This window comes from Haemorhous mexicanus, chromosome 2 (genome assembly GCF_027477595.1).
Source record: "Haemorhous mexicanus isolate bHaeMex1 chromosome 2, bHaeMex1.pri, whole genome shotgun sequence".
Lineage (NCBI taxonomy): Eukaryota > Metazoa > Chordata > Aves > Passeriformes > Fringillidae > Haemorhous > Haemorhous mexicanus.
The window spans coordinates 120,236,173-120,261,301 of record NC_082342.1 but is presented as its reverse complement, the minus strand read 5'-3'; the positions used below and the strand labels follow the sequence as shown (position 1 = coordinate 120,261,301).

At 48.7% G+C, this 25,129-nt stretch overlaps 1 protein-coding gene across 1 annotated transcript in view; it reads left to right on the top strand.

The window, feature by feature from the left end:
- The first annotated feature begins 17,752 nt into the window (after nucleotides 1-17,752).
- Nucleotides 17,753-25,129, top strand: part of SIM2 (SIM bHLH transcription factor 2) — a 69,499-nt gene continuing 62,122 nt past the window's right edge. The window contains exon 1 of the mRNA XM_059840146.1: nucleotides 17,753-18,369. Within this exon, the coding sequence (XP_059696129.1) occupies nucleotides 18,195-18,369 (175 nt within the window). The 5' untranslated portion in view covers nucleotides 17,753-18,194. The remainder of the gene's footprint in view (nucleotides 18,370-25,129) is intronic.

Genomic DNA, 25,129 nt, shown 5'->3' with positions numbered 1-25,129 from the left:
ATTTCTCAGAGGGGCACTTCTATATTAGGAAATTCAATATGCCTATAAGTAATTATACATTTTTGTGCAGTCCTGTTCAAAATTCAATATAAAAGTTGCTCGTTTATGGAAATGACTTTAGGATCAAGGTCAGGGTTTTTATGGAGTGATTTGAGATTCCTCAGGATAAAAATGCCATCTAAATGTAAAGATACTGTTTGTTAGGCATTAGTGCTTTACAGACAGTAAATTTAATGGGCCTGATTTTCATTTACCTTTACAGTCAGAGGAGGGATCTATTTTGGAAAAGTCACCACTGTGGGGAAAGAAAAACAATAGCCAGGAAATTGCTAATGTTAATGTGATGTAAAGTCAAGCAACCATTTCCAATCTCGTTTAAACTTTGATTCAGGCAGGGCCTGGGACCTGCGCTTCATTTTAATCATCTCAGCAGTCCCAGCAGTGGGGAGACCACTTAAAATTAGGATTTTTTCTGCCTGCACAGAGGCCTCAGTCAACAGAGTCCAAAATACATTAGCATTTCTCATCCCAACTTAATGGATGGATGGTCTTCTCCCAAAACACGGGCACGGAATAGATATTTAATGGAGCAGAAAAACTTCCCTGGTGGAAGGAGATGGGGAGGGGGAGGCTCATCCCTGGAAAGGAAGAGGGAATCTCAAGGAAAATCCCAGGTGAGGTGCTCTGAGTGATACCTCAGGTTTGAGACTTTTTATTTTTCTCACTCTGTGCTGCTTTAGTGTGTGGGTCTGGGCTTCATATTATGGGATGGTGAGCTCTGTGCACAGAGCAGGGAGACAAAACAATTCCTGCTCCAGCTGGGCACCAAGGACAAATGAGCCAAATCTCAGCCCAGGAGCACAAACCCCGTGGGCTGGAGAGAGAAAAACAAGCAGGGTGGGAGTGCCTGGGCTAAAGCTGGGCTGGGACAATGAACTGCAAGGTGCAAATGGAGCAGAGCTGATCCCAGGGAGAGACCCCGTGCCCGGCCGTGCATTTTGGGGCCATTTTGGGTCATCTTGGGTGCAGCCCTGGCTGGGCTCTGGTGCTGCCCAAGGTGGGTCCATGCAGGAGATCCTTGGAATCAATCCCTGCTTTATTCTGGAGCTCTGCCCAGCCTCTGCTCTGGGTCAGGTTCACAAGGCATCAGAACAAGACGCCCACACTCCTTCCTTAACCTGGGGGATCACCTAAAATAAGAGGGAAAGGATTTCTTCCAGGGGTTTCTCTGCCTTCTCCTACCCCCAGGGAATGTGTCGTATCTTCCACAGAATCCCAGAACAAGCTGAGCTGGAAGGGACCCACCAGGATCATCCTCTGTGCCAGCAATAAATCATTTCATCAAAGACCTCCCCACAAGCAGAGGCTCCCTCAGCACTGCCTCCCTCTCAATGGTGCCATTCAAATTATCTGCATTATTGGTCATTTTCAGGATTAATCTTCCAGAGCTGCTCGGAGTGTCTGCTGAAAAACAATGTCCCCTTGTGCCTGGGGTTTAAACAGAAAGCACCATTCTGAATTTCAGAGCATGTGTTTATAAACAAGACACTCTCACAGCCCATATTTTGCACTTTCAGTTTTTAAGTGCTGTGTGATCTCCAGTTTGATGGGCTTTGGGTTTTTTCCCAAACACAAAGATCAGAAAGAGCCATTTGGTGCTGTTTCTAAAGTAATGATGTGCAACTTAGAGTTCTGCACCAGCAGAGATATTTTTATGTTTTGTGAATATGAGTTTGTCCTTCAAGCTTTGAAAGGCTGCTCACAACAGGAAATATTTACACAATCCTTCAGACATCTGCACTCTTTTGAAGAAATCATTAAAATAAAATTTGCTTCTGACACTCGGGGACTTGAAAAGATGCTGTGTGTTTTGGGGGCTCTTGGAAGCTCTTTTTCCCCTTAAAATTGGCAAGATCTATTTAGTTAGCTTGTTTATATATATAGATATAGATAGATAGATAGGTATAGATATATATAGATATATATAGATATATATATAGATATAGATATAGATATATAGATATAGATAGATATATATAGATATATAGATATATATGTAGATTATGTGTTTATATTTACATTTATTTATGTTTATGTATTTATTTATATTTTATAATTTATATTTTTACATCTATATTTATATTTGTATTATTTAATAGAGAGAGAGATAGCTACAGATATAGATATAGATATATAGATATATATGTAGATTTATGTGTTTATATTTATATTTATTTTATGTATAAAATATACATCTATATTTATATGAATATATTATATTTTTATATATATTTATATATACATTTATATTTGTATTATTTAATAGAGAGATAGATAGATAGCTATAGATATAGATATAGATATATAGATATATATGTAGATTTATGTGTTTATATTTATATTTATTTTATGTATAAAATATACATCTATATTTATATAGATATATTATATTTTTATATATATTTATATATACATCTATATTTATATTTGTATTATTTAATAGAGAGATAGATAGATAGCTATAGATATATATAGATATATAGATATATATGTAGATTTATGTGTTTATATTTAAATTTATTTTATGCTTATGTATTTATTTATATTTTATCATTTCTATTTTTACATCTATATTTATATTTGTATTATTTAATAGGTAGATAGATAGATAGATAGATATAGATATAGATATATAGATATATAGATATATAAGTAGATATGTATTTATATTTATATTTATTTTATGTTTATGTATTTATTTATATCTTATCATTTCTATTTTTACATCATATTTATATTTGTATTATTTAATAGATAGATGATAGATAGATATAGAGATATAGAGATATAGATATATATGTAGATATGTATTTATATTTACATTTATTTTATGCTTATGTATTTATTTATATTTTATCATTTCTATTTTTACATCTATATTTATATTTGTATTATTTAATAGATAGATAGCTATAGATATATATATAGATATATAGATATATAGATATATAAGTAGAAATGTATTTATATTTATATTTATTTTATGTTTATGTATTTATTTTTATTTTATCATTTCTATTTTTACATCCATATTTATATTTGTATTATTTAATAGATAGATGATAGATAGATATGTAGATATATAGAGATACAGATATATATGTAGATATGTATTTATATTTACATTTATTTTATGTTTATGCATTTATTTATATTTTATCGTTTCTACTTTTACATCTATATTTATATTTATATTATTTAATAGATAGATGATAGATAGATAGATAGATAGATAGATAGATAGATAGATAGATAGATAGATCTGTATTTATATATTTTCCTAATGGGAAGTAGGGATTGGATGTGATTATGGCTAAAAGAGGGGACTGAAAAATGGTATAAATATCTTCCTGCATGATCCAGGGCAATTTTGTAGATTTTAGGATTGGAAAGGATCATCACAATTTTCTCTTTCTTAAAAATATCCCTGGATCTCCAGACCTTGGAATGCCACACCCCTGTGACTTGCTTGTGTTTAACTTTGTGGGATTGGGACAAAATTCGATTTTCAAGGCCTCAAATTACAGGAAATTTATCACATTCTGTGGTAAAAGTTGGTTTATTCCTTGGTGGATCTCGCAGTAAGAACTTTAGAAATCACAGGCAAATATATTTAGTTGGAATTTGATGGGGTACAAAGCCCACCATGAACGAATGCAGGAACACTTTAGACCTGTTCTTTTCCAGGCTTGCATGGAAAATCCAGTTTGGAATGTCTGGATAGGAGCAGGTAAAGTGTTTCTTTGGGATGTTATTGATGGAAGAGTTTGGTCCAGTGTCCTCACCAGCAGTGCACAAGTTCCTATTCTTGTCAGCTCCCAATGGCCATGGAAATAAAAAAATGGAATAAATAAAAATAATATAAATAAATAAATAAAATTAAAATTAAAATTAAAATTAAATAACGAATTAAATAATAAATTAAAAATAAATAATAAATTTTAAAAATTCAAGTCTCCTCAGTTTAAATTCTAAAATAAATCTTTGCCTTCATGCAGTAATTTACTCATCTTGGTCTCTGTATGAATCTGCCCCACAAGAGCCTTGAGCAACCACACCAAAAAAATGCTGCTGATAAATATTCAGCTGGCCCACGTGGCTTGGCAATCATTCACTCCCCAAACCCAGCTTCACAGCCAACAAAGAATTTTCCAAGAGAACTTAAGAACAGTTTGCCAGCAAAGAGGGTGAGGATTGAGATTTCGTGGAACACAATTAGAGATGTGAAAATGCTCCGTGATAAAAATATTGCAATTTTTTTTAAAATTTTTTTTAATTTCATCTCCTTTAGCTAAAATTTGCTTCAGAAGTTTTCCACTTTCCATCTGATCCAAAAGGTTGGATTTTAAGTGATTTAAAGTGAGAAAAATTAACAGGTCTAAAGGGGCAGCAGGGATAAACCAAACACCTGGACAGCAGAGGGAATTTCTCTTTGGAGGTGAACATTTCCCTGGCAATGTGTGGGATGAACAATTACACAGCAGAATTTCAATTCCTGCAAAATTTGCTGGAAAAATTGCTGGGGAAGCCTGCGAAACACAACTGGGTGTGCTCTGGCCAGAGGGCAGAGCTGGGTGCTTTGTGTCCTGAAAACACTTGGGGATTCTGTGCCCATGACCTGGAGTCCCTCAGAGCAAAGAGATCCTAAAGGGATCTGTGGGAAGCCCCCTGAGGTTCCCCTGATGGGGAGACCCCTCAAAAGTTCTGTGCCAGGACTGAGAGAGGAGTGGGACTTTGGGTTTTTTGGTCTTCAGGTTGTTGTTTATTTTTCTCTTATCAAAAGCTCAGCACACCGTCTGCACCTCAGAGTGCAAAGAGGAGGCACCAAAAGTCACCAGACACACAGGTTTAAAGTCTTTTAAAGCTGTTTTGTCCAATTAATTTTTAAAATGTATTTTATTTCTACCTTTCCACCACTAACTAATTATTTGTCTGTCCGTGTATCTGCGTTGTGGCTCTTTCTCACCAATCACTCTGTGCCCCCAACACTGCAGGAAATGGAGCAGATGAAGAACAAGGAGGAGATCAGACAGTGCCCCAAATCCTCCATCCTGTCTCCTGCCCACCTCCATACTAAAACCCCAAAACTCTGAGTTTTTCACCCTGTGATAAACTCTGCCACTGTCTATTTCACACACATAGATTCCAATTCATCCCAAAGGCTTGGAAGCTTTCTCCATGGATGAAGGTTAAAAGCAGAGTTCTCCTGGGGGTCAGAACTTCTCAGGACAGGCAGAGAAACATTCCCTGTGCCCTGGGCTCCAGCAGGGATCCTAAATAATTCCCTGGAATGATTTAAGGTCAGGTTGGAGGGAGCTCTGAGCACCTGATGGAGTTGAAGGTGTCCCTGCTCATTGCAATGGGGACCTGGTGACCTTTAAATGTCCCTTCCAATGCCACCCATGGTTCTGTGGCACTCACACACTGATGGAGCTGAAGGTGTCCCTGCTCACTGCAGTGGGGACCTGATGACCTTTAAGTGTCCCTTGGTTCTGTGGCACTCATCCCACCACATGATCCACCCAAGCCACCAGAGGAATTTAACAAGACATTTTCAAAGACATTTCTCTGTCCCTTCAGGTTGCACAGATGAGCTGGGAGACAAACACAAACTCCCCTGGCTGCTTAGAGCCCCCAGGCAGACAGAAATGATGCTGGGAAAAGTCTGATGGGCTGATTTTTCCCCCCCTGCATCCCATAAAAAGTGGTAATTGACATTTTAATGCATGACATGTCGCATTCCTTCATAACGCCGCCGTAATTGAATCCACGTGAAACTGGAGTGCTCTGGGTGACCCCGGAGTGTGCCACACACCTGGAAGCAGTGAAGTTCAATTAATATGTCATTGCTACTAATAACAGCTACTGCTGAGAACCTCCAGCCAGGGGCTGCTCCAGGGGAAACAGTAATCCTTGGATTTGGGCAGATAATGTACAGTAAACACCAAGGAGCCATTGTTTACATGCAGTGCTGCTTTGGATCAGCACTTAAAATCTTGCTCTCTCTGTAATTTGCTTTTTTTTTTTTTTTTTCCCCCACTGAATTCCAGCATTTAATTCACCCCTGTGCTGTATTTGTCTGGCTTGGTGTGCAAAAATTTGCAGCTCCTAAAATAAAATCAGCTGAGGGCCATTAGTGGAGTGAATCAAACAGCGCCGAGACAAAGGCTCGTGCAATAAAAAGGGAGCATAAATCACACCCTTGCACAGAGAGAAAAAAACTGTGATAAAATGGCCTTAAGGATTTGATTTAGTCTGTCAAAACCCAGGAAATTTAGAGTGAAGAGTTGAGAGTCCTTCTTTTGCTTGGCTTGCTGTTAAAATGAAGATATCAAAGGTCCTACGCTGAGGAAATGGATGTGCACACACCAGGAGCCTGGATATTCCCTTCATTCATTTACTGGTTCAGCAGTAAACTGAGGTTGAAATTCAGGAACTACTCCCTCTCCATGGGAGGAAAGGGTTGAAATTCTCTTTTTTATTTATTTCAGCATCAGGTCAGATGATTTCCCTCAGTTGTGGCTCTGGAGACAACCTGTGTGTCCCAGGGGCTGAACCTGGGAAATCATTAAACTACTTTTACGGCAGGGAATCAAAACTGATGGAGCTCTGAGCAACCTGGGCTGGGGAAAGGTGGATCTAGATGACCTTTAAGGTCCACTCCAACCCAAAGCATTCTAGGATTGCTCCTGAATCCACAATTTCACTCTTGTGTGACACTCAATTTTCACTCAGTTGTGGCTCTGGAGACAACCTGTGTGTCCCAGGGGCTGAAGCTGAGAAATTATTTAACCACTTACCTGCAGGCTTTCAGCTTCTTTTTCTATCTCTGCCTCTGTCAAGGTTGGGATTGAAGCACTCAAGAAAGCATTTCATGTTCAGACTCAAATGTTTATTAATTCTGATCTATATTACAAGTGGTGAGTCCTACAGCATTCTACTAACAAGGTACAAAAAGGGCTGACCATCTCTCTCTCCAAGGCCTTTGAAGGATAAACTGCCCAGTTAAGAAATGACACCTCAATTATTTTCCCTTTTAACCCAACACCCAACCACCCATGCCACAATGGGGACTTTTTTATCCAATGGCACAAAACCACCCAAACCCATGGAGAAGGAGGAGGAGGAGAAGGAGAAGGTGGAGAAGGAGGAGGAGAAGGAGAAGAAGGAGTAGAAGAAGAAGGAGTAGAAAGAGTAGAAGGAGTAGAAGGAGAAGAAGAAGGAGAAGAAGAAGCAGGAGCAGCCTCCACCCCAAAACCTCCACCTTGCTTTCTATCTCTGACTGCATTCTAAACCCTTCAACTCTGAGTTTCCCACCCTGGGATATCACACACTTCTATCCAAACCCCACACCCACAATCCCAGCTCTGTCATTCCATTCTGGAAGCTTCTCCAGACCCTCAGGTCACTGCAGTGTTCTCTGTGCCTGGCAGCACAGAAAGTCTGGAATTCTCAGCAGCCAGGGCTCCAACATTCCCCATTAAGGAATCAAAATTGATGGAGCTCTGAGCAGCCTGGGCAGGTGGAAGGTGGAACTGGATATCTTTAAGGTCCACTCCTGTGGGAAATGGATTTGTAGGGAATTCTGAGAGCCTGACAGCAGGCCCACCCAGTGTGCACCTGTGTGCAAACCTTGGGACAAGAAATGCTGCCTTAGAAATGCCTTGGAATAGGACAGACATTGCTGAGAGAGAAATGGAGCTAGAAACAAGTTTCCAAGGATGGCCTTGCAAACCAGACTGGATGGTTTGGAGAAACAGAACTGTGAAAGATGCATTGCAGTGGGACCCACCAGGGGTGATTTTAGGTGATTGGCTTTGAGGCATTTACAGCATGGTGTGGCTAGAGCTGACAGGCCAAGAGACACAGTGCATTGTAATTAGGAAATAATTAGCTCCTGATTGTGAATTATAACATCTGTACTGTCTCACCCTTCTCAGGAGACTGAAAATGGAATAAAAGTTTTTAAAACACCTCTCAGCTGCCCATCTCTGGGTCAGAAAAAGGCTCAATCCAGCAGACTCCAACCCAAAGCATTCTAGGATTGCTCCTGAATCCACAGTTTCCCCGTCCTGGCTGGGATTATGGAGGAGAATATCGAGTTTCAAACATGACATCACTTGGAAAAGAGTGAAAACACTGAAGACCACGGGGGTGATTCATGAGGAGCTTGGCCTCTTCACAGAACCCCTGTTTGCAGCATCAGACCTGTGAGTTTTTATTGGTGTCCATGCAAACCTCAGGGGAGTTGTTTTCCTGGCTGGGTAATCCCCAAAGATCCCAGTTCCTATTGAAAGTGGGGTTGAATTTGTGCAGAGCTGCCCTCCTCCCCCAGCACCTCTCATCACCACATCTATTTTATTCCTCCAGCCACGCCGGGCTCTCATCTCAGATTTGCCTGAGATTTATCTGTCAGCTTTATCTGCTCCTAAATTCAGTTCAGCTCTGCAGCTGATTCTCCCAGGAATTCATGATGAATTGTATTCCCTGTGTTTTTCATGCTCCTATTTCCCCTCGCTCTGCTTTTGTAAATCTCAGTTTCAAGCCTGCTCCAGTGGCCTGAAATCCCACATTTATGGGTTTAGAGCCCAAATCTCCCCAGTGATGGTGGGCAAAGCAGCTGGGAGAATATTCCTTCATATTAATTATACCAATTTAGCTAATTCTGAGACCCTCTCTGGTGTTTTGTTAGAACTCTCCAGTCCATGCTGCCTTTTTTGAGGGTCAGAGGCATCAGTGGAATCAATCCCACTGTATTTGCACTGCCCAAGACTCCCAATCTATTCAGGGTAAACATTTCTCTGCCAATCCCCACTGCAGGAAGATTTCCCAAGATATGCTAATGACACCTCTCCAGTGCTGGAAAAACCCCACAGCAGGGAAAGATGGGGGGAAAAAAATAAATACAGAGAAGGCTCTGGGTTCAAAAGGGAGGAAAGAGGAGAAAAGCACATTCAGAATTTGGTTTTTTGGCAGGAGGAGAAATAAAATAATTTCTGGAGCCACTCAAGTGACAAAAGGAGGGTTTGGAGACAACAAGTTTGTGTTGGTGTGGGGAATCTACTGATTTCTCCCCTCAGAAAATGAATGTATTGGGAGACTTAAAGCCAAGGATCTTGTTCAGCTGAGGTTGATTTTATGGAGAGCTCAGCATGAGAACAGATGATCCCAGGAATTTTTGGAAATTCCTAATAAGTAGCACAAGAAAACAGAGAGACAATTCCCTATTTTTGTGTATAGCAACATGAAATTTTCTCCTATTTGGTTTTTTGCTTGTTTATTTTGGATTTTTGGGGTTTTTTTGGGGTTTAGGGTTTTTTTATAGATAAGAAAATATCAAAAAAATTACTTTGAAGACATAAACCTAGCTTTTCTACTTCCTTGCAAACAATCCACATCACAGCATCATTTCCAAAGTTATAAATTGCTCTGGAATTGGGCTTTTCCAAGGAGAATGTGTAAAATAACTTAGCAGGAGGAAGTCACAGGGAGATTTTAAAGGTACTGAGCTGGTTCTTAGAGCCTTTTTCCTACCTCAGACATAAAATATTCCTCACCCTGACATTCCCCAGATGGAATTTTCATTTTTGTTGGGTTTTGGGATTTTTTTTTTTCCTGTTTTAGGTTTGGGATTTTAAGAGAAAAAGCAAAAAGAAAGAAGAGTTCAAGCTCCAAGTCTGGTTCAGAACACCGTTTTCCCTCATTTTCCTGTGAGTGACCTGGAATTGATGAACTGAGGGGAAAGTTCCATTGTCTTTGAGGGATTTCAGACATTAGTCTCCATCTTTTCCACAAAAAATGTGGAGAGAGGAGCCCACACTGGAGCAGGTTTGCTGGTAGGACCTGTGACCCCACAGGAGCCCCAGGCTGGAGCAGCTCCTGCAGGAATGACCCCATGGGAAAGGGAGAAATTCCTGAAGGAATGACCCCATGGGAAAGGGAGAAATTCCTGCAGGAATGACCTTATGGGAAAGGGAGAAGTTCCTGAAGGAATGACCCCATGGGAAAGGGAGAAATTCCCGAAGGAATGACCCTATGGGAAAGGGAGAAATTCCTGCAGGAATGACCCCATGGGAAAGGGAGAAGTTCCTGAAGGAATGACCCTATGGGAAAAGGGATCCACCTGGAGCAGTTCCTGAGGGACTGACCCCGTGGAAAGGACCCACATTGGAGGAGTTCCTACAGGAATGACCCCATGGGAAAAGGGAGAAATTCCTGCAGGACTGACCCCATGGAAAAGGGATCAGTTCCTACAGGACAGACTCAATGGGAAAGGGAGCAATTCCTGCAGGACTGACCCCATGGGAAAAGGAGAAATTCCTGAAGGAATGATCCCATGGATAAAGGGAGCAGTCCCTGAAGCACTGACCCCATGGGAAAGGGATCAATTCCTAAAGGAATGACCCCATGGAAAAAGGATCCACCTGGAGCAATTCCTGCAGGACTGATCCCATGGAAGTTGGAGCAGTTCCAGAAGGAATAACCCTATGGAAAAGGGAGCAGTTCCTACAGGACTGACCCTATGGGAAAGGGAGAAATTCCTGAAGGAATGACCCCATGGGAAAGGGATCAGTTCCTACAGGAATGACCCCATGGGAAAAAGGAGCAATTCCTGCAGGACTGACCCCATGGAAAAGGGAGAAAGTCCTGCAGGACTGACCCCATGGAAATGGGATCAGTTCCTGAAGGAATGACCCTATGGGCAAAGGGATCCACCTGGAGCAGTTCCTGAGGGACTGACCCCGTGGAAAAAGCTCCATCAGGAGCTCCCCCTGAGCCACTGGAGGAAATGAAGAGCATTTTGAGACCAGGAAGGAGAGAGGGGTGGGGGAAAGGTGTTTTTCAAGACTATCTTTTTATTTCTCATTATCCTACCCTGGCTGGACTGGAAATACATGAATTTTTTCCCAAGTCAAGCCTGCTTTGCCTGTGACAGCAATTCCTGCGCGTTCTCCCTGTCCTTACCTCAACCCAGGAGCCTTCCATGACATTTCCTCTCCCGTGTCCAGCCGAGGAGGGGGTGGCAGAGTGGCTTTGGTGGCTGTCCAGCACCCAGGCAGGGCCCAGCCACCACGAGAGGCCGTGGTTGAACCTCCTGGGACAAAGGAGGGAGCTGAGCCTGGATATTCATTTTCCGACTGGTTTTGTGGGTAAAACAAGTTGGAAGTGGAGAGAGAGAAGCTTTCAGCACTTGGACTGTGTTTTCCTCACTAATTCCTTGGGGTTTGAGGTTCAAATTTCAGGATCAGCACCCAGAGGCCAAACAGATCATTTTTGGGGGCAGCATCCTCTGGGTGCCTCTCCAAGGGTGACAGAGACTGAACTTGGGTCATCTTTGTTGAGGTAAGGCTGAACCCATCCCAAACTCCCATAATAGAACGTGGAAACCTTGATGATATGAACCCTGATTAAAGAAAGAAGGCAAGAAAAGCTGGAAACAACGAGGAGGAAAAGCAGCAAGTTCCTCTAGGGGTGAATTTTCACTTTTCCCATACCAGAACTTCCCAATCAGCCTGATGGCACCAAGAAGGAAACTTTTCCTTTCCTTTCCCCTTTCCTTTCCCCTTTCCCCTTTTTTTCCTTTCCCCTTTCCCTTTCCCCTTTCCCTTTCCCTTCCCTCTATTCCCAGTGTTTCTCCTGCCCTGTTGACACTGCTCTCTGGGAATTCCACACTGTTTCCAGCTCCTGCCTTGGAGATTTGTCTGATCCAGGTCCATTTGCAGGGCTGAGGTCTTGAGTTCCCAAAAACGACCTTGGCCAGAATTTTCTGCTTTCCCTCTCCATCCCCTCCCTGCCCCTCTGCTCCAGTCCCTTGTGAAAAGCTCTTTCTTTACTTAAATTTCTCTGTCTGTCCATGGTAAAAAACCTCTTTAGAAATCAAAGGTGCAGTTGTTAATGACAGCACATTCATTTGCTCATGACTGTGCTCAGAACAGAGTAAAACATCACATAATTAGGCATAAATAGCATTATGCATAAATAACATTTTCCATCCATCATTTCTAAATCATGACTAAAGTATTTATAAACTTTACCATCAAGTTTTACCAAAGTCCTCCTGACAGTCATTATATAATGTACTGAATGCCAAGCAGCATAAAATACCACCAAAAAAAAAAAAGGGAAATGTTTTTGAATCAGAATTCCTCTATTCCTCACAGATCCATTATTCATCTCCACTAGATTAGTCACACTGCTCATATAAGCCAAGGACCACTGAGAAAACAAATCTCTGAGCAGAACTTCGAAAAAGTAAATAAAAATACTCACATTGACTTTTTAGAATGTTCAAAGGATTTCAGACAGATAGAGTAAAAATGATCCAGTGTGTGCTTTTCCCACTAGGTTTTTTCCAGTTTCTCCAGCCAAGAAGCTTCCTCTCCCTGATTGATACACTCCCTCTCCTATTCCCAGCTTTTGCCTTTTAAACTATCTCCCATGCTTTAAAGAAATGTGGTTTGCAGCTTGTATTAGCAGCAGCAAATGTTTGGTCACGAAACTTTGGGTGTCATAATTAATACCAATTATCAGAGCCCTATGAAAATACTTTTGGAAAATTCATCAAATTCCAGCTCCGGTTGTGGAGGGAAAAAAAAAAAATTGAGTTGACCTTAACAAAACAACTTTATTCTCCTTAGAAAACTGAAATTGAAAACCTGACCCGAACATGAGCACTGAGAGTTTTCAACTTGGGCATATTTTTTGCAAATATCATCCATTTGGATCAGTCCATCAAGTCTGACAGCTCCCGCAGAGCTGCACGCCGGTGTTGTCACTGCACAGCACACACAGCCTGCACCCCCCTCTGCAGCAAGGACAGCAAATAAAACCCCACTTTTACAAGTTTGAAGGATGAAAAAAAGACCCACAACCCTTATTTCATTTTTAAACAGCCTTATTTTTTCCGGGTAGGAGCTCTTCACAAACCCCCCCCAAATGCTGTCTGAGCAGCAAGAAAGAGCCTTGAGATTTCCTTCCCTCCACCCTGATTAGAAATGGGATCCATGCCCCAGCTGGATATTTCCAGTTCATGCCCAGTAGAAATAATTTTCTGTCCTATTGCCAAACGTGTCCCATGTGGCCGGCAAAGGTTGGACAATAGCAGCAATACAGCTTCCAGAAAGGAGCTGAAAACGATCCCCTGCAACCGGAGGCCTCCATTCTGCATAGTTTCATCATTCCAGCCCCGAGATTCCACTTCCTTTTTTCCCTTTCAAGTATTCCCTTCGAGTCCATCCTATTGCCAGTGTTTATGGCTCCCACCTTGTCTGGAGGGACATGGCACCCTAGAAGGTTGATCCCAAAATCTTCCACTTCACCGGTAATCCTCAGGCACACCAGTAACCCCGCTGAATATCAATATGGGACGGCGGTGCCGGGGCAAGTTAAACAAATCCTGAGGAATCTGTTTTATTAGCATTTATAGGATTTGCGTGTGTGAGCGGCTGTGTGTGTACAGCCACACTTGGGAGCGGTAGTTACAGGGAAAAAAATCCGGGGGATTCCTCCGGGGACGATCAGCGCTGCTGCTCCTCGGGCTGGGAGCGGTGCTGATGGTGCAGACTGGAAATGTTCAAATATCTGACGGTATTTTCTTTCCTGTGGAACTTGGTGGGATTTCTCACAGTTAATACTTCAGCTAAGCACATCAGACTAAAGTTAAGCCCCGCTCTGTGCTCAGCTCCGCAGCCCCAATTTCCTCCCCAGCCTCCACCGAGGGGGAAAAGGAAAAAAAAAAAAAAAAAAAAGGAAAACTCCACCAACACCAAAATCGCGGTGCTGTCAAGTTTTTTGGGGCAAGAGTGGCACTTTCAGGGACAATTTCAAGGGATGGCAACCTCCGTCTTGCTGCCTTTCCCTGGAAACCTCGGCTGGAGCTGCCCTGGGAATTCCTTGGGATCCCGGGAGGGGCAGGGATGGGAAGGGAGCGGTGCCGGGGGTGCCGCCCCCACGCCTGAAAGATGCGGAATTGCCCCAAAAAAAAGGTGTTGGACCCCCTCTCTTGGAGGCTCGGGCTTGTCCCCGTGGCCACCCAGACACGGGGCAGCCACCCGCTCAAGGGAGCTGCCAAAAGAGTTTGGTTTGGGGTGGATGGGGGAAAAGAGTTTGGTTTGGGGTGCATGGGGTAGTTCTCACCTCTCGTTTTCCTCTCTATGTTCCATCTCCAGTTGAAAACCTGACAAGGAAAAAAAAAAAATTAAAAAAAAGGAAAACGTTGGAAATGTTCCTTTGTCACACAGCTCACCTGGGAAAGAAATTCTCTCCCTTGTGGAGGGTTTTCCCCTCCAAGCAAAGGGAAATTGTTGTTGAATAAGAGTGGGGCTTGTGCGCTCCCGGAGTAGGATTCCACAACAAGGTATCCTGGAAAACATGATCGGAATATTTCAGTAATAAATTGTTTTATTTATTCTCCTGATTTATTTTCCTCCCGACGAGGAGTTTTTAGGAAGAGGGTGGCAGGGAAGTCCCTGCAGCCACCTCGGGCTCACCGAGCTGCAAGCAGCGAATCCACCTCGATAGATTTGGGCCACCCTTGCAGCACCGTGATTTTCTCTTCTTCTGTCGGGATTCTGTTGAAAACATCGCAAATCTGCCCTTTCTCCAAAGTACCGCAATTTTTTGGAAGTACAACACGCTCCCCTCACTCTTTCCTTTGCCACACCGACGTTTGTCTCTATATTTTGTTCACAGGACACGGAAATGTCCCACAAAAATTCCTTTTCAGGATTAGCGATCACGGAGCTCATTGAATCGGACCCGTTAGGACCTGCCTTGATAAACAGCTAATATTCCGCAAAAAACCAAATATATCCATATATAAATAAATTATTTTCCCCGAGATATATATATATATTTTTTATTTTTTTTACCTCTGCTCATACGTCCAGTTTCGGCGGCGGGCGGAGGTTGCATTGAATTTTGAGAATTTCCCCGAAAAGCTGAAGTTTCTTTTCGACGGCTGGTTTTGGTTTTTCGGTTTTGGTGTTTTTGTTGTTGTTGGGTTTTATTTTTTTCCCCCTAAATTAATTTTCGTTTGTTTTGCTCTGCAAAAAGTCCCAGCCGGAACACGTTTCAGTTAAAATGAAAATAAAAATTCAGCGGTGGGTTAAATCTGGCATCTCCACTGTGCCCAGGAGAGGTGTCCCCATAAAGGGGGGCACGGGGCTGCTGTTTTCCCCTATCTTGCGGGTAAAAAGGGCAGCGCGGGAGGGATAAACGGGGCACATGGCACATTTCGGCTTTCGCTCAGCTTTCCTTGACCTGCGAGCCTAAATCCAACCTAATTCCCACCCATTCCCTGCAGAAGCCGCTGTCCCCGGGCGCGTCAGCCAAGGTCCGGGCGCGGTGCCGGTACCTGCCCAGGAGGAGATGGATTTGGAGCCATTTGGGGCCATTTGGGGCAGTCCTGGAACCCTTCAGGGCTCCGCTCGCCTGCTGCTCGCCCCACATCTCCGGCCGGAGGTGCCGCAGGGTCCCCGCTCGCCATCCCGGTGGCCCGGGCAGGTTGAAGGGCTCGGTCTCTCCCTCGGTGTGGCCGGGCCGGGCTCTCGCTGCTCTCGTGGGATAATTCCGAGGCCCGGGCGAGCTCCAGTAAACGCGCTCGCCCGCCGGCCAGGCCTCCCGCGGGGATTAACCTGAAGGACCCGGGCATTGTGTCTCCCATCCCCCTCGGGATCCGGAGCCGCGTCCCTCCTTGTCCCTCCTTGTCCCTCCTTGTCCCTCCTTGTCCCTCCTTGTCCCTCCTTCCTCTCCTCTCCTCGCTGCTTTAACCCCCACGCGTGCCCGGGGTGGCTCAGGGGACTGGGGCTGTGTCCCCGTGCGGGTGTTGGTGTCCCCAAATGCTGCTCAAGGGCTCCCGTCGGGTTAAACCCGGCCGGGCACGGCTCAATCCTGCCCGGGCTGGGCTTAATTCCCTCACTCGGGACATGACGAGGGACGCAGGCAGGGGTTTAGTGACAAGCTCGGCAGAGGTGGCCCCGAGCTCTCCGAGGGAGGGGGCCCGGGGGTCTCGGCATCTTCTTCATTCGCTTCGTCTTGTCCCGAGCGCTGCTCCGGCAGCTCCGGGGTTAAACCCCGGTCAGCGGAGCCCGGCGGGGGCTGATGAGCGGCGGCTGCCGGCGGGGCGGCTCCGCCGGAGCTCGGCCCCCTCCTCGGCGTGTGCGAGGGGAACGTGTGAATAGATTTGTGTATAAATGTGTAAAACGGGTATTACACACGCGCTATAAATGAGCGCCGCGTCTATCCCAGCCACGCGTACCTGTGCGTGTGTCCAGGTACGCTTTACCCAGACCCACAAGAACGCGGGAAGCTCTCGGGTGATTTCCCGGGGTTGGGGAAGGGCCCCACGCGTGTCACGGCCCCACACCCCCCGTGTCCCCTCCCGCAGGCAGCTGAGCCCCGGCTGGGGCGACAAGGCCCCCTCGGGGTCACCGAGAAGGGCAGCGAGGGCCAAGGGGCTCGGCCGGGAGCGGGCTGGGGTTGCCCCAGGCGGCGGCCCCCGCCCCCGGCTCCCCCCGGGCCGGCCTCCCGTCCCCCCGCAAGTGCTAATTGCGGCTCTGCGCTGGCTCCGCTGGATTTGGGTCCCTCGGAGGGCGCTGCGCGGGAGGACACGTCACGGATACATTATCCCCTCCCCTCTTGAGGCTCTCCTGGCTTTCTGCAGCCTTTGCTAAAGAATTAACCGAGAGGTCCACTTCAGAGCTCCTTCTGCCCCTGGGAAAAAAATAAATAAATAAAAAAGGCGAGGAAAGAAAAGGAAAAAAAAAAAAAAAAAGAGCGGACATATCGGTGCTTTCAGACGAGGAGCGTGGCGGCTGTGATTTCCGAGAGGAGGGGAATTTTACCTTCGATCCTTGCCGAATTGCGGGAGGTGAATGTAGCAAATCCTCCCCTTGCCTTTGAAAGGCTTGTCTCTGCCAAAGAGCTACCGCTTCGCTCCTGAAATACGTGACAAATAAACAAGAAACAAACAAAACAAAAAAAAAAGAGAGAGGAAAGATTCCTATCTTTGAAATTCTTTTTCTTTAAAAGGGGGAAAAAATACCCCAACAAAAAACCCCAACCAAACCAATAAATAAAAGCAACAAAATCAATGAAATCAATGCCGCGCCTCTGCCAGCGCTCGGACTTGTTTGGAAAGAGACAACGCTGAAGTGGCACTGGTCCCGAGGAAAACGGATCCTTTAATTTGACTCCGCATGAGAAGCACATTTGGAGCCGGGCGCAGCGGCCGCAGCGGCAGGAGCAGCCCCGCAGCCCCCGCAGCCCCCGCGGGGCTCGGCGGCCCCGCAGCCCCGGCGCTGCCGGAGCCCCTCGGGCACGGGCGGAGCAGCAGCGCCCTTCGGCCGCGGGAGCCAGCCCGGAGGGGAGAGGCGGAGGGGAAGGAGAGCCGCTGATCCCGGAGCACTCCAGCCATCAGCTGCCGCCGCAGTCGCCGGCTTTGACTTTGGTTCAGCGGGGAGCTCGTCGTGTCCTCGGCATCTCCGGGACCAGCTCACTTTGCACTTCGTTCTACGAGCAGCGCCGTCGTTCGGTTTCCTTTTTCTTTTTTTTCTTCTTCTCTTGAGAGACAAAATGTCCAAAAATGGTTCAGCCTGCTTAGCCCAATGATTTCTTGCACGGACGCTCTATTTTCCTTTTTTTTTTTTTTTTTTTTTTTTTTAATTATTATTTTTGGATGGGACAGGATTGAGTAGAAGAAGTCGTTCGGTGAAGGGGACCCGGCGGTTTGCTCCCCATTAAGGAGAAGATCAAGATCCGATTCCCAGCTGCACGCAGAGGACGGGGGTTGTCGTGGGTCTTTCAGCCTGGCTTTCGTAGCCCTCGCTGCTGCAGGGTCAGAGCAGAACTGCCTTCTCCGAGCGGCTTTCCTGTCCTGCTTGTAGCTCAAAGATCGCCTCCCCCCTCCTCGCACCATTTCTGTTCGTGTTGGTTTAGCTTTATTTTTCCCTCCCCTTTTTGTCTTTTTTTTTTCCCGCCCTTTCGTTTATTATTATTATTATTAATTATTCGATTTGGGTAAATTGCCTTCCTAAAACGAAAATACTAACTCAGCAGTCGAAATCCATGCCCCCTGCCATTCGGAAGAACCGGGTCTAATATGCCAGTGACATCTCCGCCTTGCAGCAGTCGCGATGAAGGAAAAATCCAAGAACGCGGCAAAGACTAGACGGGAAAAAGAAAATGGAGAATTCTACGAACTGGCCAAACTCCTGCCCCTGCCCTCGGCCATCACCTCGCAGCTGGACAAGGCGTCCATCATCCGCCTCACCACCAGCTACCTGAAAATGCGAGCCGTCTTCCCCGAAGGTAAAAGCAGCCCCGGGGCTCCGGGAGCCCGCACGGGAGGGACGGGGAGAGAGGGGCAGGGGGTGCTGGGGTGGGCACGACCCCATCAGCGCCCTGGCAGGAGAGAGGGGATGGCCGCAGGGGTCTCAGAACGGGGTGAGCGAGCCAGGGGGGATTGAGGGAAAAGCGAGCTGGGAATGAGCCTGTCTGCCCCAAGCCCGGCGGCGGTGGGAGGCAGAGCCGGCCGCTTCATCCCTCCTTTCTCCTCCTCCTCCTCGGCTGCCGCTTCAGCTCCGTTGGCTCGGGGGTCCCGTCCCGATGAGAGCGGGCTCGGTTCGTGTGTGCAGCCCCGGAGGAGCCCGCCCGGCTCCCGGGGATGGCCCCTGGGTACGGCGCTTCCCGTCCGGGCACGGCCTCGGGGGGAAAAAAAAAACCTGTGTGGTTGTTATTATTATTTTGTTTTGGTTGGAGTTCTCTGGAGCCAGGGAAGCAGGCTGGGAATGAAGGCGCGGCCGCTTCGCAGCGAGGCCCTGCGGCTTCTCCCGGGGCCGGGGAGAGCGGGGAAGGAGAACCCGAGCCCAGCCCGGCCCGGACCCGCTGCTCCCCGGCCGGGGCTGCGGCTCCCGTGGCTCTTCTCGGGGCCACCCAGCAGCGAGGCCCGGCACCAATCCAGCAGGGTTTGGGGGAAATCATCCCCTCGGGAGGCTCCTGCCTTCCCCCGAGCGCCCTTGGGGCCGCCCGGGGCGAGGGGAGGCTGCGGGCCGGGGGCCGTGGGGAGCCGCCCGTGCTGTCGGTGCGGCCGCGGGGCTGCTGCGAGCGGCGGAATGAAGCGCTGGGCAGTGCCTGCGGGTGGCTAAATAAAGCCCAGCAGCCCCGCTTTGTCATTTGTTTGTGCCTCTCCGGACTGGGAGCAGGGTGAAGGAATTAGCAAATTCCGCAGGGGAAGGTCTGCTCTCCGGCGCTGTTTCTAAGGAGCTTTATTAAAAGGCTAAAAAGAAAAACACAACCAAAAATAAAATAGAGGGAGGGTGGGGAAAAAACCCCCCTCCCAACCCGAGCAAAGCTTACCGTCGTGGCCATTTAATTCAGAAATTTCGGGAGCACGGAGCAGCCGTGCTATTATGGGAAGCCAGGGCTCCTTTAGTGGAGCCAGCAGAGCGAGGGGAGCGAGGCGCTGCTCCGCCGTATTTTCCAGCCATTATTCCCCACCGGGAAATTTCCCCATGAGAAATAGAGCGTCGTAATTTCGAGGGGGGCGGTGGTGGTGGGGAGGGGGGTCACTCGCCGGCCGTGCCTGGCCAACATGCCCCCGAACGCCTTTGATTTAGGAGGGAGGAAAAGCGGCACGTTTCGAGATGCTGCTGGATACGTCCCGGGCTTTTCCAGCCCTGCAGATCCTCAAGAGCAACGAGACGACCCCGAGAGCAGGTTTATACCCACAGCTCGGGTGTGTTTTATGTGTCTGTCTTCCCTAAACAGGCCGGGCGTGCGCTTCCGCACACTCTGCTTATTAAGGGCAACGTTTAAATGCATACAGCGAATTCCTGATCTTTCATCGTCTTAAGTACGGCTGGAAATACATTTAAAACCAAAGCTTTGCATCCAGGGATGACAGGCCGGGGGAATTACCTCCTCCGGTCCCCGAGCCCTGCGTTTAGTGCCTGGGAGGGTGCAGAGGAAAGGGGGGAGAGGGGCAGAAGCGGCTGCAGAGGGATTTTTTTTAGGGGGGGTTTCTTCCACACAGTCCCGCATCACCCGAACTTCCCTCTCCCTCGGGATTTGCCTGTGGAAGGAGGGGAAGGGGGAGTCCCCATCCGTCCGTCCTTCTGTCCGTCCTCCCTCCCCCCTCCTCACACTCGGCTACTGGTTTCCAGTTGGCTTTACTGGAAGGGGAAAGAGTCCGGGAAAGGTGTCCCAGCTTAAATCCTGGGCCAGCCAGACCCGGGGGAAGAGCCCCACGGCGAGGGCTGGACCCGAAGGGTCCCGGGCCGTGAAATGAAGGTGGGCGCCTAGCAGCACCCGGGCTGCCCCAGCCGTCACCCTCTGAGGCTCAAAGGGGTGACAGGGTGGGGGGGACGGGTCTGAGACGCCACCAGACGCGTGCTAGGCCCGGACTAACTGCGGCCAGCACGGCCACAAACGCTGTTCAGCGGCAGACCTGGCTTCCAGCTCCGTCTAGACTGGAGGGAGAGAGAGAGAGAAAGAGAGAGACAGAGTTGTGTTTTTAAACCCCTCGGCGGAGGGCTCACCCCCTGATTTCCACACGTAGTTTGGGACAAGTTTGAGCCCCTCAGCGAGGTGGCTGAGCCCTACAGGGCTTGGGACAAGTTTCCTGTTTAGCCCGGCCGGGCTTTTCCTGAAGACGGACCGAACCCGCTCAGACCCCAAGGAGCGAGAGCCAAAGGGGATTTTTACCCCGGCTCCTTTCGCCCCAGCAGCGCAAGCCCTGCAAGGGACAAGTTCGGGCTCCGAAATCCCAGATTGTGCCCTGCGGTACCGCGGCGACCTTGAGATTCAGGAGTTAAAGTCAGGACACAGCAGCCTCCAGCCTCCCGCTCTCTAACACCGTCTTCTCTCGTGTTTTCGGGGATTTTTTGTTGTTGTTGTGGTTGTTGTTGTTGCCACGGCTTTGTTGCTGTAGAACAAAAATACACCACGAGTCGTCTTCTGCCTCCGCTGTCAGTATTTTTTTATTATTATTATTATTTTTATTTTGAAAAGGAGCTCGTGAAGGAAAGAGAGGCGAGAATGAACCGCGTTTAAAAACTGCGATTCTCTGCCCCTCGGTTACGGCAGACTGGTGAAATCGTCACCCTCTCCCTCCCCCATCCCCGACGCAGTGTCCAAAACCGATTATGAAATTGGACATTTATGGTTGTTTCAACCGGATGGGAGCCAGCTAATTAATATGTGACCCAAAATACAACGTGCGCAATACAAAATAATCTGAATAAAGTGACCGAGCGGTAGATCTCAGACCTCCCTTATTCCGAGAGGCAGACAATAGAAATTACTAGGAATATTCAGAGTCTTCAGTCCCCATTTAAACCTGGCCACGAATGTATATTTTAAGAAAATCAAGGCGAATCGCAGCCATTTCATCCGATGGTCGCACGCGCTCGAAAAGGTTCGTTAATGAATTAAACAAATAAATAAAGCGCGAGGCGTGGGTAATCCCTTTTCGGAAAGCCAGCCCCTATTGTACTAACCACTAATAGTGACATTAAAGGTCTTACTAAAACAAAAGTGCTTTTTTTAGGCTTTTCCAGGCGGCGGAGCCGGTGGCCCGCCGTGCGGGGACGGGCGGCGGGGTCGGGGCGGGGACGAGCGGCGGGGTCGCTCCGGTCTCTCCCGGCCGGAGGGGAGGGAGGAAGGGAAAGGAAGGGCGGGGGTCACTGCCGTGGGTCTGCCCGTGACCTCCCTGTCTGTTGGACGCCCGCTTTGGGGCCTCTTAACACGACCTGGTGGGTTGGGCTCGGCGGGGAGAGCCGGGTTAGTGCGGGTGTCCTGGGGGGCAATTTGTTAGACTATTTTTTCCCCACTCTTTTTCTTTTCAATTTTTTTTTTCTGGGAGTTCACCCTTTTAAATTTTTTTTAAATTTATTTTTATAAAATTAAAGCCTTGATTTTTCCCCCTGTCCTTCCCACGGCCCAGCCCTCGGCCGCCTTCCCGGCGCTGAGCCCGCAGAGGGGAGCGGGCGGCCCAGCCCGTCCCTGCCCGGCCTTGGTCCTTCCCAGACCGCCCCTGACCGGGGGGTTTCCCCCCTCTCAGGGGTTCCCCTGGCCAGGCCCGGGTGTTCCCCGCTGGCTCCGGACCCATCGGAGCCGTCGGGGCTGAGATCCCCCGGCCCCCGCTGCAGACGGGGCTCGGCGTCAGCGCTGCCCTCGCCCTCTCCCCACGGGGTGACAGCGGAGCCTCGGAGCTCAACGAGGGGCACAAAGCTCGGTGGAGCTCCGGGGCCGCCCCTCGGGAATGTCCCCGGGGCTCTCCCGGCCGAGGGAGGCACAACCGCGCTGGGGAAAGCCCAAAAAGCAAAATTGGCGGCGAACCCTCAGGGTTTGTCCTTGTTCCTTGTGAAGGCTGCGGGACCTTGCGCTCCGAGGAACAGCCCAGCAGACACAAAGGAAATAGTCCAAGTTACAGGGCAACCCGATACTGAACGTAATACATGGCCGAGTAATTCTTTTAGCAGAATCCCAAGCTGAAAAGCTACCGGGCTTTCAAATGTGTGCGCGGACGAACTTCTGTACGCAGAGAGCAAAGGTGGGAGTTGTTCCCAAATATTTCTAGATCTTATTACAGTTCCACTCACCCCGCTGGCTCCCTGGAAACCGGGAAATGTACAAATGGTACAAAGTGAGTGCTGAGGTACTTTGAAAAACAGCCAGAGATGTCAAAAGGGACGGAGGAGGATTTTGTCCGTGTTTGCCACAGGGAGGGGGACGCGTTTGTACGAAAATCCCCCAGTTTTTCAACGGCAAAAGCAGCAGGAATTTTGGGGTGCTTGTTTAAAACCCCCTCAAACTCCGGGCCGAAGCTGTCGGAGCCGGAGCTGCCTCCCGGTGCCCGGAGGGGTCCGGCGGGCACAGCCGCGCTTGGGGCCGGCGGTTCGCCCTGCCAGGCATCCCGGTCCTGCCCTGCCCTGCCCTCCCCGAGCCCGGGGGGGACAGACACCGGTCCGAACACCAGGAAAAGCAGGAGAAAGGCTCATCTCGCCCGTGTCTGCTGCGGCGGGGTGCCTGAAAAGCGGAGGTTGAGGCTGGGACTGGCGAGTCACCGTCCCGCAGGGGCCCTGGGCCGTGCGGACTCTGACGCTGAGCCCAGCCCCGGCTCTCCGGGCTCCCCGCTGCCGGAATCTCCCCGGGTCGCTGGATCTGGGTGATCCCGGAGCCTCTGGCACGGCAAAGGAGCCGCGCTGGGGCCGGGCCACCCCCACGGGTGTTCCCAGCGTTTGCGGGGAGGATGCTGCCGCTGCCCGCTGGCTGGGAATTCTCTCTCGGGGCCGGGTAATTCCTGCTGCGAGGGGACATCTGGAAATGTCCCCTTCCAAACCACCCCGCGTGGGACACCCGGCAGCATCCCCAGACAGGGATCGCCTCCCATCCCAGCCAAGTCCCGTCCCGCAGGAGCGATGCAGAAAGGCTCGCTGTGGATCCGCAGGGATTTTGGCCTCGCTCCAGGCCAGGGAGCGAATTTGGGCGTTATTTCCCGGCCGGACAGGAGCAGCCAGGCCCAGCCTATGGCATCCATACATTTACAGGAACGCGCCTTCGCAAATCTCTCGGAGGAGAAGTTAATGGGCGTTAGTCCCTTTTTGGAATGTAAGGTTTTATTCGTTTCGTTTTCACCTTTAAAGCGATCTGCTGGCGGATTAAATGATAAAATCGCCGGCTTTAAAATAAGCTCAGACGAATGCCAGGCTGATCCACCGAACGTGTTTACGTTTGATGCGCGTTCGCGATTGCGACTTCGATTTAAAATTCCGAAGGGAACAAATCTGAGCAAGTGGCATTTTTTATTCCGGGCTAGGAAAGAACCTCAAAACTCGTGCAGATTTTGGGATGCTGAGAAAGGACAGGACGGAGCGAATTGTCTCGCACGGGTGGGGCAGAGACCCTGGTTGTGCTTGAAGAGTTTCGTGAGAGCTCAAGGAATGAATCTGCTCCGTCTTGGGGAATGGAAGAGCTCGGGCAGTTTTTACGCCGCTGTGTGTGACTCTCTTTGTAGGTTTGCCATCTCATATTTCGAAATTTGTAATTAGTAAATCAAAATAAAGGCAAACCCCGCGGCACAGGGAGAGACTCTGGAGTTTGCATTTATTGCCGTCTCGGGAAAGAAACCGCGGGATAACTCCGCGATTCCCAAGCTTTTTCTCCCGAGAAACAAAAAAGCCTTTCAGCAAAAAGGACATTTCTGCCGTGTCTATGGAAGTTTAGAAACCTTTTCCAAACGGAGAATTGGGAAAAGGCGGAGAAAAGCGCGAATTTTCGTTTGGCTCTCCCGAACAAATTTCCCAGCGCTTCTTTCAGAGCAGGGAAGGTGTGCGTCCCTTTCCCACGGGAAAACGCGGGCCATTCCCGGGATTTGGGAGGACGGACACGGGGTGGGGATGTAAACGCCTCCTTTTGGGTGCTGCTGCTGCCTTGGGACGGCGAAAAGGAGGGGTCAAGGCCGGGCGAGGTCCCCGGTGTCCCCTGCCTGGAATGGGAAGATCCTCAGCGCTTTCCCGTAGGGAGCGGGACACGGAGCCAAGCACCGGGAAGGGAATCAAAACTCGGGGGAAGCACCGCGTTCCTCCAGTGGGAGATCCTGCCCATGCCAAGGGATGCCCCAAGAGTGGAGAGAAATCCACCCGTCATTCCCAGACCGGGTCTAAGTGGCCAAAAGACAAACGGATCCGGAATCACGGAGCTGGAGCTCAGGGCAGGAATTTCGGCCAGTTTTCCCTCCCGTTCCGGAGGCACAGCCGGGAGAAAGGAGATTTCTTTGGAAGACCCTGGGCAGCCAGAGGGCACCGGGGGGAAACGCGGGGCTCGGTTTCATAGCGGGGCATCCGCGAAACGGGCCGGAATTCCAGGCTGGCAGCACCGAATCACCCAGGGCTAGCGGCCAAAAAAACCCTTTTTGGGTTTTGAGGCCTCCCCGAAGCCGAGGGTTGTTGTTTCTCTCCAAAAACGAGGCACCAAACTGATGCGGTGACATCCTTTCCTTCCCCTCCATCCCTCGGTGGCAGTGACCCCTCTGCCACCGAGTGCCACAGCAGTGCCCAGCCCTCGGCGT